Here is an 18400-nt window from a genome sequence, read left to right as displayed (position 1 = left end):
ATTAACCTTTTTATGTAATTTTTTTCTCCAATATATTTAATTTATACATGTTTAGGTCTTTAATAGTTGATGTAGTACCAAAATCTTTTCTCGTCATATTAGATATTAATTTTTTTTTGTCTTCTATTTACTAATTTTTTTGAATTACTATTATATATATTAAAAATATTGGACCCTTAATTTTTATGGGCCCTGGGCGTACGCCCGACCCGTCCTCCCCCAGGGACGGCCCTGGCCTTTCTTTCTTATTCGACTTTCCTCTTTGCCATACTTGTATCTTTAAGTTGCAATTTAACATTAGTTTTAATCGTATTACATGGTTTACCAAACCTATTTCGTTTGCTTGTACACCTTTGAATCGTGCACAAACAATGAAATCGTTACCAGTTATATTTTTCAGAGTACCTATTGTATTCATCGATCGTATTTCTGCTTGTACGGTTTTTACAAAAACGACCTCTTGATATCTTATAGTTAAGATCAGGTCCGGAAACGTTTCATTTTCTTTATCATGTAACATTTAATTTGTTTGGGTTGATTATTTATTATTATTTTATTATTTATATTTATATTTATATATAAATAAAAATTAAAAAGGTTTATAGAGTTTTAAAACACATTAGAATGGTTACACGTGTGTAAGTTTATTACAAGGGTGGTCTTCCTCTTGGCCAATGGATTCTTGTTCCCGTGGTTTATACTTTACCACCCCCTACCCCACGACCCCCACCTCACCCCCACTTCACCCCCACCCTACCCCTCCCACCCCAAACCCTTTGCTTTTCTCTCCTCTTGACTCACAAAATGCTCTTTATAAACCCCTTCTCTTGCTTCTCTTCCCATTCCCACCGCCCACCGCCTCCGTTCTCCTCTCTGTATTTCTCTGAAAGAAATGGAGTCTACAACCACAAGGAGGCCTTATTTTGTTGAAGAAAACAATGGGCTTGCTTCCATATCTGACTTAGAACATGGGTTCTCATCATCACCATCATCATCGACGGAGGACAACCACCACCATAACCACCACCTGATCTCCAGACCTATATACTCACCAAGAAAAACAAGTCTCAGAAACCTTTCTTCTTTCCCTTCTCTTTCTTCTCCAAGATCTGGGAGGATTTTTCATGGAAGATTTGAAGAACAACCTCATTTCTTAGATGCTTGTTTTCTCTGCAAAAAACCACTTGGTCCTAATAGAGATATCTTCATGTACAGGTAATTTAATCCAATCTTTATCAACTTTTTTCATGTTTTGTTGGTTAATCAGTGAGATTTATCATACTTTTGATGATTTTGGATCAAACCCCAGATGGGTTTTGTGTTTGTTATCTGATTTAGGGAAGAGAACGTTCTGAAAACTTCATCATTTTTCATGGATATTTGAGTCTTTCATCCATCTTTAATTGAAGATTTTAGATCATATCTCAGATGGGTTTGCTCTGTTTTCCATTTTTGAGACTAAAAAATTGATTTTTTCCCCTAATTTCCTCATCAATCAAAGAGATTTCCACCAAATCTTTGATGGATTTTTGAGTCTTTCATCAATCTTTAACTGGTTTTAGATCACATCTCAGATAGGTTTGCCTTGTTTTCCCCTAATTTCCTGGTCAATCAAAGAGATTTCTACCAAATCTTGAAGATTTGAATCATAAACCAAAGAAATTTTCACCAATTTTAGAGATTTTAGATCATATCTCAGATGGGTTTCCCCAAATCTTCCATTTCTTATTCTGGGGTTTGATGAATTTGATAAAAAATTATGATCTTTCCCTAATTCAGACCATTTTCTCATGAATCAGAAAGACTTTATTGAAAAGTTACCAAATCTGGACCAATTTTCTGATCTGATTTCTTGATGAATTTGCAGAGGGGACACACCATTCTGTAGTGAAGAGTGCAGAGCAGAGCAGATTGACATCGATGAATCCAAAGAGAAAAACAAGAATCTTTCTGCATCAATGAAAGCTTTGAGGAAGAAAGAACAGAGTGAAACTTCTCCAAACAAAAATTCCAAGAAATACCCTTTTCATTCTGGTGCAGTTGCTGCTGCTTGACTAGTAATTCCATCCTAAAACAAGGGGTATAAAAGGAAAAATTTTGTCCATTATAGAAGAAAGTATGTGAGGTGAAAAAGAACAAGAACCCTTCTTTTTTACCTTTTTCTGTTATAATTATTTACCACTCTACTGGTTTTTTTTACTGTGGTTAAAATGCTATATAGCATAAAGATGAATGAGGATGAGGGTGTATGAAAGTATGGTACAACTACTTAATGCATAAAGTTATTGTACTTGCTATCTTTATGGTACATCTGAGTATATATGCACAAAAGTAACAAGTCCTATATGAAACCATTTTTCTGGTTCTTTGCCCCTTCCTATTTAAGTTGTGACTTGAAATGTTCTTTTTGGAGACCACATAACTTTTCCCAACCTTTTTTGGATTAAATAATGGTATAAAATACTTTTCCTTTTGACGTATGACTCCGTAAATGGACGTACGATTTTGTTCAGATGTATAACAAGTTCAAATCCAGTGGAAAGCAGACTTGAACCCACCGTTAGTCTTAGTTGTTGAGTTAGCTTTTGAACGGCTCTTTATATGTGGTTCCTACAAGGCGAGTCCTGTGTAGGGCCCACAACCAGGAGGCTGGCTTGAAGCCTCTCTGTTAGCCCCTTCCTCGTATGTAGTTCCTAGCGGGCTTCATATGGGCTGACAACCAGGGGCTAGCTTGAACTTTTCTGTTATACCTCCTCACGTGTGGTTCCTAACGAGTTTCATAAGGGGTCGACAATTAGGAGGCTGGCTTGAACCTTTACCTTTAGGTTAGCCTTGGCCGCTGAAATGCCTTTATGTGGTTTTTGGAGTACGTGTTTCGTATGGAGATTATGGTTCATAGAAGACGGGTTTCGTATAAGATACGATCGGAGTTATTGGTATTTAGGAGATGTTTGGCAGTTGCTGAATGGTTTGGTGCTGAATGATTAAGTGACTCTCATGATATAGTGCATAATGAAAATAATTGTTTGGTAATTGTTTATAATGAAATTGGGGCTCTTAATGGTTAAGGGAGATCCATGATACAAAATTATTCAAAAAGTTTTAGAATCATTAATAAACAGATTTTTTTTATCAAACAAGATTCACCTCTTAACGATTCAGAGATTACTTTTTAAATGAAACTATTAAAAGATAAATAAATAACCCTTTAACCTTTTTATTCAATTGGCATAAGATACTTTACTTTTTAAAATATTAGAGAATAAAGTAAAATATTTTAAATATAATTATAAGAGTTGTATATTAAATAATACTTTGTCTAAAAGAAAAATCTTAGAATATAATTTAATATACACTTTCTTGAATTTTAATTTTTAATTTGAATAATATTTAAAAGAATATTTTTCATATATTGTAATGAATAATTTTGAATTTTTAGATATTTTTAGACTTGAATATAAAATCGGTTTAAATTGAATAAAAGACAAAAAAATGGATACAATTACAAAAATGCTCCTTGTTTAATGGAATTTTAACTTATAGTTTATTTTAAAATATAAAAATGCCCAATTTAATTTATTCTGATTTATTCTTTTTAATATTTAAATATTTTTTTGTGTTATATTATTTTTACAATTTTTATTCAGATAATACTTTAATCGTTTTTATTTATTAAAAACTAATAATATATGCTTCAGAAAACCGATAGATAAATCTTGTAAACTAAATTTGTTGAATTGTGTTTTCGCGTTTTTATAAAAACAGACAAAATTACAGATGCTTTTAAATAGGGTATGATTCAAACAAAAACGTAGTCAACACGAAAAGTGTGAGAATGTTCAAATTACATATGATTTACAACATGTCCAGAAGGGTTTTGTAGACCAACGATCATTCTGGACGTGTTGTAAATATATGATTTACTATAAAATCACATGTGATTTGACTCATCTTATGTTTGTCATAAGCTGATAACTTTCTCATCTGATTCTACTTTTTATCGTTTAAATTATCTTAAAAAATCCCAACAATCAACTATCAGAAACAAGATGTTGAAAAACAATAACACTTTACATTTGTCGTTAATTTCATCATAAAACTATCCGAGTAACAAGCGGATTTTAATCGTAATAAAAACGTCCCAATAAATGAAGGGTTACAATTTCTCGAACGTATTTACTTTTTAAGGTTGTCCATCGAAAAAAACGTCACGAAAATACATATTTTGGTTGAAATTATTGGATCCGCCATTGAGGGTAGTCACGATGGCCACTCCATCAACCCCACTCACCTCACAACATTGTGTCGTGGCCTTGTGGGGAAGGTATAGGAGAGTTTTGTACTGATATGGCATGAAACGTAAGTATCCGGGCCAGATATATTATCATTTCAATCACACTTCCAAAAATTAGCAGTGAACAACAAAATTTATACAAGAAACAAAAACATTTCAGGTAACTGTATGCACTCGCGCCAGCTTACATGCACCCACTAATCCTACAACAATCAAGAATGACTTGAACTCGTCACAGGTGAACCTTAATGACCACAAAGGCTTTGGCAACACTGGATTCAAATCCAAGAAAGATACAATTTCCACTACGTCACCTGATTCAAATACGGAAAACGACGTGTACTGGGTTCGTCGTATAACGAAACTTATCGTCTTTTTAATAAAAAAAAAGATTTTTGAAAATGAAATAAAAATTGGTTTTTATTGAATAATGGGGTATGAAAAGCATGTATAAAAAGGGGGACATTTTTAGGCATGTCACAATAGTCCATAATGCCATGAGCTGTAAACATGCTCATTCAACTCTATGATTATGTTCCCAATAGTGTCCACCCAAATCAACCTAACCCAAATAAAGCATTTTATTTATTTTCTTCTTTAATCAGTCAGAAATCTGATCTGTTTTTAGTCGTTTTTATAGAATTATCGTGGTGTAACGTGTTTAACAGTGTTTTTTATGTTATCTTTCTGTATTTATTCGATAAAAAATTTAGTTCTGGGTTATTGTTTTAATTTAGGTTGTATCAGTAGCGAATTAGAAAATTAATGAATAAAGAGCAAGAAGTACAGTTTTTTAGGGGTGGGGTCTTCCTCTGGGCTTGTGAAAGTCAGTTCGAATGGAGAACGAAATAACAGCTGGGGTTGTGGGATTAAACTGATTATATTTGGTTTTGTTAGGGCGGCCTTGGGTGGAAGTTGTTTGACACGATGCAATAAGTTTTTTACTTCATATACAAACAACAGCGTAGTGGTAAAGGCTTGGGCATGACATAGTCATGAACCCGAGTTCGAGCCCTGGGAGGGGAGTGTTGGCGACATTTAAGTGGAACCATGTTTAGCCTCCAAATTTGCCGGGGATTAGTCGGGTTTTGGCCCGGACACCCTTAAAAAAAAAAAAAAAAAAAGCGTAAAAATACATAAGTTTAAGAGAAAAAAAAAGAAAAAAAGTAGTTCACTGATCTTGCATTTTCCACTTTTTTTTCGAGCTCATAGACACGCAAGTCCACTATATAATGTTGGTTACAGAAAAATTGAGTGCTATCATATAGCTTTGTATCAGCTAAGTTCACGAGTCGGAAATAAGCGGACTCGAACCACTGACATTCGCCGCAAGACAAACTATTGCCTCTCAGGTCACCCGACTGATTCTACCATAGAGGCCAACGATACACAATAACTCCCCCTGCACACAGTTTACAACTTTCATCGTATTGTGCTCTCCAAAGAGCAACTCTTCTCAAAATCTCACTCAAAAGGTGTTGATTTGAAATCTCATTCTAATTCTAACTAAAGATTCTTGTGGTTGTATAACACTGATCGTTACAAAATTTAACTACAGTGTATATGATGAGTGTTTCAGTATTTGAAATTCTTTCAAAAAAGATTAAACGAATATCTGTTGAGCTTGTGAATTATTGATATTTTTCAGTTGACAAATACTGTTTTAAAATACGATAAATACATCTGTTTATATACAAAAAAGATTCAAATACAGATAGATGGGATTAGATATCATGGTGGATGTTGTGAACAGAAGTTTCTGCAACTATGACGTTGGCTGTACACAGTGTCAGACTAAAAAACCAACCATTTTCAATGCGGTCTGAAATCGTACTCGAATTTTCGAAAAGATTCTTTTAAAATGTTGAACGCTTTTTGACATACACAAAAGTCAAAACTGAACCTTTAACGTATACAGAATCAGACGTTTCATATTTGACAAGATCACATCAATCTGTTAAAACGAGAGAAACAAAAACCTACGTTTCAGAAAACACATTTTAATCAATTCCAAAATGTTTGATTAATTGTTTCACAACCAAAAATGATTTAAAAGTAAATCTCAATCCAAAAGTATTTATATAATGTAATTATTACACTTTTTAAATAACTAAGAGGCCGTTTATCAAACGCTTACTCGGGTAAGTGAACACCAAGTCCCATTACCTTACCGGATGAACATGGTAAGGATCAAGAATCTTATCCGGTAAGAGCGAGACACGAAACAAGAGTGTTATCCGGTAAGTGAGGGCGATGACTCTTACCATGGTAAGAGCTTACCGGGTAAGTTGTTGCACACGATACCGTTTTGGTGGACTAAAATCTTACTCGGTAAGTAAATGATAATGTTAAAACTTTACCGGTAAGCGCTTACCGGATAAGTATTTGGTAAACGGTCCCTAAATGATATTTTTATTGTTGACAATAGAAAGAAAAGCTTTCTCCATCTTATAATTTATGATTAAATGAAAAGATGAAAGTTTATTTTGCAACAAACTAAAATAAAAATTTAGACACTTAATTTTCCTGCATTTGGGCCGGAACAAGTAAAAGAACAACGGTCATGGATTAGGGCCAGGCCCATGTATTTGGGCCACCACTTCTTTCAAATCCAATAGGGTCTAGAGATAGTTAAATGGTCCGATGTTGGTGGAACGGGACCATGACCGACTTGGGACCGGCTCGACTCCGGATCGATTGGGATCGGGACCGGTCCAACGATCCTTAACCGGTTATGATTTTTAGGAATTTTCCTGGCCCGAGACTGAGACTAGTCTAACGATCCTTAACCGGTTATGATTTTTGAGTTTTCCTGGCCCAAGACCGGGAAGTTATACATAGTTCTGATTTTTTTATAAAGAAAATCAAGTTTTGTAAATTATATATCAAGTTTTTTTTTTAATTTTTCATTTTTTTGATATTCTTCAAAAATCTGCAAGTGTCCCAATACAAAATCTCAAAAATTGTAACCATAAAGACATCTAAAACATTTTTGTATTAAAAAGATTTAAAAAATATTTTAAAAAAGAAATTCTTCAACAATATTTTTTTACATTCAAAATTGATTTTTGGGAGGAAAAAAAATTGAGACCGATTTGGGCTAGGCCCGGTCCTAGGACTGGTTCTAGAGGGTTACGAAACAAGGAGACCGGGCCTCGGGATTTTGGTCGGATCGAGATCGGTTAGACTTAGACCAGTTACGAAAGTCAAATTAAGACAAAGAACGATATGGGTTCGGATAGGCTTGACCCGAAACTATTTTTGGCCCTCTCTACACGATCCATCTCCTTTTGCTAAAGAATTGGGTCAAACCCATCAAAATATTTTTATTTTAACTATCAGTTGTTTTTGTACGTGTAGCTCAATTTGTAACGGAAGACGTGATCTTGTCCAAATAAAAAGTTCAATCCCGACACCTCCCGCTACGGTTGTCGGTAATCAGTTTTTTTATCCAAATTTTGATTTATCATTTTCTTTTTCTCTTAATTTAAAATTATAAATGTAAAAGATAATATAAATTAGAGCTAAAATAAGTTTGCCGACAAAAAACATGTACGATAAGAGATCAGATTTTTAACCCAATGGGTTATTGACACGTGTGGTAGATCCAAAAAAAGTAGGAGATCCTTCAATAATTACGTTTTTCAGATCCAAAAGTTCTCATATTCACACCAGGACGCTTTAATAACTTGTACATCATGCTTAAATTGTGCTATTAACTACAAATTTTAGTAATTTTGTATCTGGAAAAAGAGATAAGCAACTGAAAGTCCCTTTTCACTACGAAATTTACGTGATCGCCATTAACGACCTTCGATCACACTGCAAATTTCCATCTGAAAAACCCTCTCTAAAAATGGAAGGTCTAGTGAAGGATTTAGTTGATTGGGGATTAGGAGATGATGATGGAGTAAAAAAGAATGATGAAGATGGAATCGATGAACGATCTCGATCCAGTTCATGGGCGCAGGTATATGAAGTATCAGTGATTAGGTTAATTGTTCTTAAATATCTGTTTACTGATGGATCGGATAATCTGCAGATTGTGTCCGGGGATCAGGAGAATGAACAGAATCACGGTAGAAATAGTAATCGGAGAAATGAGGTTAGTATGAAATTGAGTTATTGCGATTAGGTTCTTAAAATGAATCGAGATTGTTTGGTTTGTGTAGGAACGGGTGGATGGGAGGAATCAGGAATGGGGATCCGGTGGATCACAGCCTTCTAGGCGACCTCAAAAGGTATTCTTTAGTTGTTACTCTCTGGAAGAAGTAATTAACTTGCTGAATCATGAACATGGTGAAATCCGCCAATTTTTGAAAGTTAAAATTGATCTGTTAACGTATATAAGTTCAACTAATTGGATTGCTAATGATGAACAAATAGCTTGATCTCTATGTGAGTTGTGTTCTTATATGAACTTGTGGTAGAATTATGAATTTTAAGACAGACTGGAAGATTTCAAGAGTTTTTTGTGTTCAAACAAAATCAAGTTTCTAGGGTTTTGAAATTTTAATGAAGGATTAAGTGGTCAGCTTGTTTTTGACCATTAGAGCTCATTAGATCACTGCAGAAATGAAGTTGTATGTTTTCAAAACTGTATCCAAGTTAATTGTAAAGTTCATATATGAATCCAGTTCATGAAACTATGCCTTATTTCTATCTGAACACTTTTTCTCTTTGGTTTGAACTCGTTCATCGGAGTTTCCATGCCAGAGCTTTGTTTCGATCGACTGAAAACTTGAGTCTAGAAGCAGCTTTGATCATTTTGCCTCCAAGTTATTAGCTATTTTTAAATGAAATTTCTTGTGGAGATCCAACCCGCTATGCGAGCCGACTATTTCCAGGGCGACCATCTACTTTGCGGATAGCCCGGAGTCACCATATTTGAACCTCCTTGGCCACAAGGGGATTTTTATTCCTCCTTGGATTTGAACTTGGGACCTCTTGATACTTTTGACCTTTGGAGGCAAGCTCAAACCAATCAGGCACCACCCTTGTGGTTGTTTATATGGTCTTTTTGCTAGGTGTTTGTTGCAACTTCAAATCTGTACATGGTATGCATTATTTATTGGATCCATAGTCTATGAAAAGAACTGAATAATTGATCAACTAGTGGATGGGTATGTTTACAGTTGTTTGACATGTCCTGTTCACTGAACCGAATGCTCCACTAGCCATGGTATAATGTGAAAAATCTCTGAAATGCAGGCTGTGAATGAGGAGTATGAAAGATATGAAGATGGTAGGCAAGATAATTATAAACAAAGCCACCCTGATCAAGAGGTAGTGTTTGTGTTGTTAATGATTTTTCTGATCAATGGATAGTGTTTATGCAACTTCTAATGAATACTCCTGTTTTACGCGTAATAATGCAGACCGGAGAAGAAAGTAATGATGGCTGGGAGACAGTTGGGAAGAAGCCTGCCAGAAGACACCAACAGGTTCGTTGTTATTAGGCTGTTCTTCAATTTCATAACTACAGTTGGTTGAAACGTTTTTGTGATAATGTTCAGATAAACCAAATCAAACTAAACATACCCAGTAAATCCCACTCGAAAGTAGGCTATGGGGAGGTTGAAATGTATGTAGACCAGAGCTCTGCACCCAAAGTTACGCATTTTGTTGAGTTTAAAAGTAATGAGCAATGTTCTAAAAGGCTTGCTGCAACAACCATTGTGGCTTAGAGCTTGTGTCTCACGCCACATTAAGCCTGTGGCACGCCATGGCCTAATGCACATTTTTTGTAACGTGATATTTGCTTTTTGTTACTATTTTAATGTCTTATTTGTTAGTTTTTAATATATAACATAAATTTAAATTGTTTAATGTTATCAACTTATTGAGTAATGTTAGTAAACATATGTTTATATAAATAATATTATATATGATATAGAGATTTGCCGCCATAAGTCAAGCTTTGAAAACGTCGTGGCTTTGCCGTGGCTCCTAAAGCTTGGTATTGCCGCCATGCCATGCCTCATGCCTTAGGAGCCATGGCGTTTTCAAAGCATGATGCCATGTCTCACGCCGTTTAGAATCTTTGTAATGTGAATATGGTTGTGTAGCAAGTGTGATGTTTATGCTTTTATCCATCATATTTTTTATTGTTGGAGATGTTTTCCATCCTTGGTATCCTTCAATCTAATAAGAACTGAAATAAAACTTCAGAGTTCATCACCTCTTAAAAAACAAACAGAACCTATCTAATGATCTTATTCAACATAATGTGATAGGTTAATAAGGGCAACTGGGACAACTTCAAGCGTCCTGCAAACGAGCAGGAGTATTCTAATGAGGTTTCGTATGATTCCCAAATTGAACCCTCTCAAAATGAACTTTCTGACCTTGGCCAAGCTTGCAACAAGCTCTGGGATCTTGACCATAACCGGTTAACACCTGGAAAAGACTACGAGATCGACTGTGGTGAAGGAAAGAAGTCTTACCAAAATCAAGATATGGCCGAAGGATGTCTCTTTACTTATCTAAATGATGAAGTTTTCAAGAAACCCACGATTTCCCGATTCTGTTCTCTTCTAGATAACTACAACCCACATGAAGGATATAAAGAGGAAGTCACATCTCAAGAGAAACAAGAACAAGCTGCATTCATTGAAGAGATTTGTAGAACTGCACCCATCAAATACCTCCATAAGTATCTATGTTTAAAGGGTATTGTATCCGAAGATCCTCAAGAATTCAAAAGGATGTTGACAAGTCTTTGGTTTGATCTGTACGGCCGAGGTGGTACATCGAGTTGTTCTTCGGCTTTTGAACATGTTTTTGTTGGAGAAATCAAGAGTCGCGGGGATCAGTCGGTTTCAGGCTTTCATAATTGGCTTCAGGTGCGTAGTTTTTGTTACGAAATTTTGACACTTTATTATATTAAGTAGAAACATTGAAATTTTATTATATTGGTCTAGAAAAAAAGTAAATTATGCTTTTCGTTCATATGGTTTGTTAAAACTTATGATTTTCGTCTTTGTAGTTTAGAAATTACAATTTTCGTCTCTATAATTTGCAATTCATTGCTATTTTCATCTCTGAGCCCTGATTGTTACCTTAAAAAGTACAAGGGACAAAGAAAGCAAAGACTTGTAAACCAACATGGACCAAACAACAATAAAATATAAATTATAAGCACGAAAATAGCAATAAATTACAAACCATTAGAATGAAATCACGATTTCTAAACCACAAGAACAAAAATCATAATTTTTTACAAATTACAGGGAAGAAAAACGTAATTTACTCAAAAAATCATTTTAGACTAAATTATGATTTTCGTCCATTGGTTTGTTAAAAATTGCAATTTAAAGGTAGGAATTATTTCAGGGACGAAGATAGTAATAAATTGCAAACCATAGAGACGAAAATCGAAACTACTAACAAACCACAGGAACGAAAATTGTAATTTACTCATTATTTTATTACACCATATAAACAAACTTCATTGCAGTTTGATGTATTTTTAGGTACTGTTTGTAAGAAATTCTTGTTTTGTGTATGTAGTTTTATATGGAAGAAGCAAAGGGTAATGTCGATTATCAAGGCTATATCTATCCACGAAGGCGTGGGCAGACGGTAAGTAGATCCACATCTATTTCTTCTTCATGATAAGTTCTGTTGGAGTCTCATATCAACTAAAAATAGCATCTTTGAATGCGTTTGGTACATGGGACAAGACAAAATTAAACTTAGTGTCCCACATGTGATGGGACATAGGACAGACAAAATTTTACCGACAATTATTAATTTTTTTTAATATTACTTGATTTGTGTCATTTATAACTATTATATAAATCACCAAACAATTTTTTTAGGGCCAACTTGTCCGGTCCTAATCGTAGCGAACACCAGACACAGTACAACTTGTTCAATCCAGTCATTTCCAGTCCCGCCCCTTTGTCCTATCCGGTCCAATCCTGTCTGCGTACCAACCATTGTCTTTTTCAATATATACTGGAACCTTCTTTATCTCATCAAAAGCTATTCTGAAAAATGATCTGATTGGGTTCAATATGTTCTGACGAAGAACATGAATCTAGACCATGTTACATTTGTATTAATGGTGTTGTTTGAAATGAAATGCAGCCCGACTCGGAGACACAGTTGCTGACTATCCAGTTCGAATGGAACGGTGTTTTGAAATCAGTGTCGAGCACATTGGTTGGAGTGAGCCCGGAATTTGAGATCGCTCTTTATACGTTGTGCTTTTACATGGGGAACGAAGATAATTATGTTGAACTTGGTCCATATAACGTCAACATCAAATGCTATCGTCTTGGCAACAAACTTGGGTCCGCTTTTCCGATCGCGGATTCTTGAATTTCGTGCTTTTTTATTCGTTATCCTGAGAAACCATGTAATCTGATATTTAAAACAATTGATGTACGATAACCTCATATGTTTTATATTTGTTATCATTTTGTGCACTATATATTTTTCAAGTACGTGAATGATATGTACGACTTGATATCATGTGAGAGCAGACTCTTTTCATGAGACCACATAAATAACAACGAAACTTTACAACAAAACACTATAAAGGTAAAACCTTCATAGTATTTTTGCTTTAAAGGTTTGGTGTTTTTTTACCTTCACAATATTTTGCTATAAAGTTTCAGTGTTATTTTATGATACTAAATATACTAAAAATTAACTTATTTTATATTTATTAACCTTTGTATTTTTTTTAAATAGTAATTAATAAGAGAATTTTATCAGATATTATTTATTTTATCCATGTACGGTTTTACGTGTCTGATAGAGGAAATATTCGGTCTCTTATAAGACAACATTTGTTCCCCTCCTCAACCGATGCAAGATCTTACAATCTACCCCTTCGGGAGCCCAACATCTTCACTGACACCGGTGTGTTTCCGGGATTTGATACCATCTGTAACATCCTAGACTAACCGTATCAGATCTAGATATTGTCTGCTTTGTCCACACCTAAACTCACAGTTAACGTGATGATATGATTGGCCTGAGATGTTACATATATAATATATGATACCAACTTTTATACCTTCAACGAAAAAGGTTGGAACTGTCTGAACATCAAGAGATGATCTTTTTGCAAACAGAATGAGCAAAAGTAACCATGGATGCATTAATTTGAAGTGTCATACCCTTACAGAAGAAGAGAGCAAGTATTCATTATTCATTAATGAATATGGGCAGTGATTTGCATCAAGCAACAAAGGAAACAAAGAAACTTGTGTGAATAATGCCTCCGATCGATCTTATAGAGCGCGATAAACGGCCATTCGGTTTCATATGAACTTGAAAGAGAAAGGGGTCCGAACCACGTACTTACCGTAAGCCCAAGCCATAGATCCTTCGGCGTAAGGAACGTTCATCTGCGCCTTACTATCCCGAATGAATGTTAGATCATATGCTACCTTTTGGTTCACCGCGGTAAATTTCAAAGCGGGACTGCGAATTTCGAGGATTATACCGGGTGGCAAATGCACATTCGTAACCGATATAGTGTAAGTCGACTTCGCCTCACCAACGTTGGTCACTGTCCTCGTGTATGTCTTGTTTTGGCCGCTTGCTAACGTAATCACATATGAAGGGTAGTTCAATTGTCCTTCGAGTATGGTTTCCGAGCATGAGACGGTTTTTTTGGCGATGATTCCAACTTGTTGGCTTGTATAACCCAACCCACACAAGTAAGGGATGTAGTCGTCTGGTTGTATATCGAAAACTAGCCCTGGATCATTGGCTTTCGATGGATTTACATGGCCCGAACCGATGGTAAAGACGTCGGCTGGGAGTTCACGTTCGTCCTCAATAGGACGACCGTTTAGGCTTACTTGATCCGCGGTGGTCATCATTGCTGATTTAATCGCAGCCGGTGACCAGTCCGGATGAGAAGCTTTCAGTAATGCCGCTATGCCTGCAAGATGTGGACATGACATTGAAGTGCCAGAGATCATGTTAAACGTTGTGCTCGTTTGTGTGTTGTTCTCAACGGAAACGGGCCATGCTGCAAGAACGCTAACACCGGGACCGATAATGTCGGGTTTCAAGATTCCGGGGCTTGCCAAGTTTGGTCCTCGTGACGAGAAAGAAGTCACTTCGGGAGCTGATTCTACGCCGATTACAGTCCCACGAAACATCAAAGTGGCTAATGGGGATGTCGTTGAGTTGATATACGCCTTGATTGCAACTCCGTCTTTATAACCTATATGCGATGCGGGAAGAACATGAGCATCGGCTATAGTACTCGATCCCTCGGTGGCTTCGTTCGCTAGAATCATGGCGACGCCTCCCGCGTCCTTTACCGTTTGTCCTTTCTCAATTCTTCCTACATCACCACCTCTATCACACACTACTACCTTTCCTTTCACGTCGACATCGTCCAACGATCCTTCCGCGCACCATGCGGTATTTCCAACACCGTTCGCTCCGGGGTACACCAACGGGAGAAGGGTTTTCGAGAAATCTTTAGGTTGGAATAGCGATTCGCCATCAAGCAAGGCTTTGTTTCCGAGAGAAACGGTTGAGCTTATTTTTCGATCCACGGTACTAGCCCCAACGGTGAGAATCCACGGAGCCTCGTTCGATAACGAAGAGTTGAAAGGACCCGAATTGCCCGCGGAACAAGCCACAAAGATCCCTTTCTGCATCGCGGTAAATGCACCTACCGCGATACCATCTTGATAGAACGGTAGCGACTCTCCACCAAGCGATAACGAAAGCACATCAACGCCATCTTCAACCGCGGCATCCATGCCGGCTAAGATCGCACTCTCCTCACAATCCTCCAACGTACACACTTTATACATCGCGACGTGAGCAAGCGGTGCCATCCCGACCGCAGTGCCGTTGGCGTTTCCGAATACATTTGCGTCATCGACAAAACTCCCGGCTGCCGTGCTGGAAGTGTGCGTACCATGTCCGTCTTCATCGAAATGCTCCTCGGAGATACCCGTAAGATTCCTCAACCCTATCAGCTTGTTATTGCATCCTGCAACATCACATTTCCCTTTCCATTTCGCCGGTGGAGGAAGGATCCCTTCATCGTTAAAAGAAGGATGAGCCGGAGTCGTTCCGGTATCCAAAACCCCGATGATGATCCCCTTTCCATAGTTTGAACCTGCCCAAAACCCTAAATTCTGGTGTAACCCTAAGAAGTTGGGAGTATGAGTAGTCTGTGTGGAATATTTTCTTTGTGGTCTTGCAGATATGAATCCTTCCATGGTTTCCATGGCTTTTGCTTGCTCTGCTGACATTTTGGCCGCAAATCCTGTAAGCACATTATGGTATGCGAAAACCATGGTTCGCTCATCGGTTAAACCGCCGGTGGTGGTTGACGGCAGAAACGACTGGTACCAGGTTTCGCGATCTTGTGATTGATCGAAGCCTTGACCCTTGGCGGAGTTTAAGTGGACAATGTAGGTTTCGAGTTCAGCAGCGGTGGCTGAATAGGAGTTTAAAATGGTGGTGAGAGTGAGAACGAACATAAAAGCCATTAATGGCGATATCTTGTATCTGTTGTTATCCATTGTTCTTGAAGAGTTGATATATTACAATATTTCCATACAAGAATGTATATATATAGGGGGAGGGGAGGAAGGTGGCAGATGGTGGCCGGCCGGCTAAACTCTGTGCATAAAAAATGAAGGAAAATGGCTGGTCAGAAGAATTCAAATCAAAATCCGAAGATTGCTGGATGGATTAAGTTGTATAGCTGGATTAATCTACCTGTATGTATATCTATACTATATTATAAACATTCGATAAAAACTCTTAAAAACCATTTTTATGTATAAATTACTGTTTATTAATGTATATTACTTAAAACTCAAGATTACAAGTAAATTGTGCGTAAGGGGGTGTTTGGGATTGCTTATAAAAGTTGTTTTTTAACTTATTTCAGTCTGGCACCGGTGATAAGTTGTTTTCTGGTGTTTGGATAAGAAGTAAAAAACTGTTTATACCGGTGCCAAACCAGTAATAAGTTGTTTTTGATAAGTTAATCATTCCTGACTTATGAAAAACTGCTTATTACCAGTTTACAATTTTAACCCTGTTTTATTTAACTCCGGTTTGATACCACATAAGTTAATAAGCACTTTTACRAAAAAAWATAAGTTGTTTTAAATAAGCAATCCCAAACACCCCCTAAGTACAACTTATTAAAACTACATGTTTTAATTCGTGTAACTAAATACGGATAAACATAATCAAATAGATGATAAATATCTCATTTTAAAATCTAAAAAATCTAAAATACAATTAAGATAATTATCGAGTTCTAACAAAATAATTAACTATTATCTTGATAAGAAAATTATATTACTAAACCAAATATAAATTATTTCGTTATTGAACTTAAATTAAATTCTAATTAAAAAATTTTGAATTAAAAAATTACACAAAAATGAGGAATTTTAAATAATTAATTTGATACTAATATCGATATAATTTTGTCAAATTTTTATGATATTTTCAGATTTATATTTTATTCAAAAATAAAAACATCACCGTTTTTTCAAAATCACATAAGACCATATTATAATATCGATTGAGATAAAAAATAAAATGAGATATTAAAATCAAGATGCATCTCGCTGCATTGTACGAGTACCCTTCTAGTAGATAATAAATGTTTTTATGTAAGAGGGTGTTTATGTTTGGAAAAAACTTGACTTCTTTGTAAAGGAATAAGACACTTAATTTCAAATATCATTAAGCCACTAAGACAGTCATTTATAAATAAGCTGTTGAATTGATTAAGCTCATTAATCTACTAACAAACACGTTCTAAATATCCTAACCAAACCATACGCATATTAGCCAAATACTGCCATCATGTTAAAAGACTAATACAAAGTTTTTATATCAGTATTGTCTTACAAAACATGTAACGTCGAAATGCATCATATCAACTTATCAGTACATTTAGACATATTTTACATCCTATAAAACCGATTTTGTTGCAGTATGCAATGACAAAATATATACGAGTTGCCGGATTCTAGTTCTAGAAACGTCGAAATGATAATCCAAAAAGCGATTACTTTTATGTAGGATTAATCGTCTGATTGGCCGGAAAGTACTACTTGTTTATTTCATTTTCAGTCGTTTTCATACCTTAAAACAGCAAAAGAATGTCACATTGCATTTGTTATTTCATATCTTTGAATTTGACCAATTCTCTATGAATCGAGAGTTCCTATTTATTTAACTGTATACATGTCTTAACCATTAAGACAAGAAAGATATCGAATGAAACGGTTGCAAATAAGCGAATATTTGATCGTATTTCATCGTAGATTGTTGATAGTTGATCGTAGATTAATTGTTTCAATGTCGAGAATTCGAAAAACGAGGTTGATAAGAACGAATGAGGGTCCGAAGGCATGGCTGAATGAAACACTTTCATCTTGATATTCAATGGTCACCATGGATGATCAGCAAAGAATTACGAGAACGCGAGAACATCCTTTTACTATAGACAATCACATGCGATACTATTATCACATCACATATGATAATTACTAATTCATGATCTGACATGTACAGAATGAAAACTTCATTCTCGATTCAACGAGAATTTTTAAGACGGTTTTGGATGAAACCGCGTAAAAAATGACCCGGCCATTTTTTATGTGGTTCAACCGATGTAAAAATGAAATCCCGCTTTCAACTTCAATCGAATGAAACTTAAAACCCTAAAGATGGCAACGATGACGAACCTTGCCAATAACTAGATCTGTTTCTCGGTCCATGCACCAGTAACGGGCAACCATCATGAAAAATAACAAAGTGTTCTATAAACTCGTTGTAACACTTTTACATAGAACACGTAATTGTTTCTCCTATAAATAACGTCGTGTTTCAAGATTCCGGAGCTTGCCAAGTTTGGTCCCCTTGACGAGAAAGAAGTCACCTCGGGAGCTGATTCTACTCCGATTACAGTCCCACGAAACGTCAAAGTGGCTAATGGTGACGTCGTTGAGTTGATATACGCCTTCATCGCAACTCCGTCAATGTTGTCCAATGATCCTTCCGCACACCATGTCGTATTTTGAACTCCGTTCGCTCCGGCGTACACCAACAGTAGAAAGGTTTTCGGGAAATCTTTAG

At 36.0% G+C, this 18400-nt stretch overlaps 3 protein-coding genes across 3 annotated transcripts; 2 read left to right on the top strand and 1 right to left on the bottom strand.

Annotated features, from left to right (window-relative positions):
• Positions 1 to 794: 794 nt before the first annotated feature.
• On the top strand, positions 795 to 2305 carry LOC112529407. Its single transcript, XM_025140676.1, has 2 exons — positions 795 to 1215; positions 1868 to 2305. The coding sequence occupies exons 1-2, from the start codon at positions 893 to 895 to the stop codon at positions 2052 to 2054; spliced, it is 510 nt and encodes a 169-aa protein (XP_024996444.1). The 5' UTR covers positions 795 to 892; the 3' UTR covers positions 2055 to 2305.
• Positions 2306 to 8099: 5794 nt separating this feature from the next.
• On the top strand, positions 8100 to 12763 carry LOC112529304 (poly(U)-specific endoribonuclease-B-like). Its single transcript, XM_025140526.1, has 8 exons — positions 8100 to 8264; positions 8337 to 8399; positions 8467 to 8535; positions 9506 to 9580; positions 9673 to 9738; positions 10531 to 11139; positions 11807 to 11878; positions 12389 to 12763. The coding sequence occupies exons 1-8, from the start codon at positions 8151 to 8153 to the stop codon at positions 12620 to 12622; spliced, it is 1302 nt and encodes a 433-aa protein (XP_024996294.1). The 5' UTR covers positions 8100 to 8150; the 3' UTR covers positions 12623 to 12763.
• An 809-nt stretch (positions 12764 to 13572) lies between these two features.
• On the bottom strand, positions 13573 to 15813 carry LOC112499673 (subtilisin-like protease SBT1.7). The gene has a single exon (XM_025102995.1). It carries the CDS (start codon positions 15811 to 15813, stop codon positions 13573 to 13575), a length of 2241 nt encoding a protein of 746 aa, XP_024958763.1.
• Between the last annotated feature and the right edge of the window lie 2587 nt (positions 15814 to 18400).

This window comes from Cynara cardunculus (genome assembly GCF_001531365.2).
Source record: "Cynara cardunculus var. scolymus isolate 2C chromosome LG 16, CcrdV1, whole genome shotgun sequence".
NCBI lineage: Eukaryota > Viridiplantae > Streptophyta > Magnoliopsida > Asterales > Asteraceae > Cynara > Cynara cardunculus.
This window is presented reverse-complemented; position numbering and strand designations above follow the sequence as displayed.

What these genes read in the sequence shown, in the direction of transcription:
- LOC112529407 (XM_025140676.1), top strand. Translation starts at nt 893, where the DNA reads ATGGAGTCTACAACCACAAGGAGGCCTTATTTTGTTGAAGAAAACAAT. An exon ending in AGAGATATCTTCATGTACAG is followed by an intron (nt 1,216 to 1,867) that starts GTAATTTAATCC and finishes ATGAATTTGCAG; the next exon opens with AGGGGACACACCATTCTGTA.
- LOC112529304 (XM_025140526.1), top strand. Translation starts at nt 8,151, where the DNA reads ATGGAAGGTCTAGTGAAGGATTTAGTTGATTGGGGATTAGGAGATGAT. An exon ending in CTTCTAGGCGACCTCAAAAG is followed by an intron (nt 8,536 to 9,505) that starts GTATTCTTTAGT and finishes TCTGAAATGCAG; the next exon opens with GCTGTGAATGAGGAGTATGA. An exon ending in CACGAAGGCGTGGGCAGACG is followed by an intron (nt 11,879 to 12,388) that starts GTAAGTAGATCC and finishes AATGAAATGCAG; the next exon opens with CCCGACTCGGAGACACAGTT.
- LOC112499673 (XM_025102995.1), bottom strand. Translation starts at nt 15,813, where the DNA reads ATGGATAACAACAGATACAAGATATCGCCATTAATGGCTTTTATGTTC.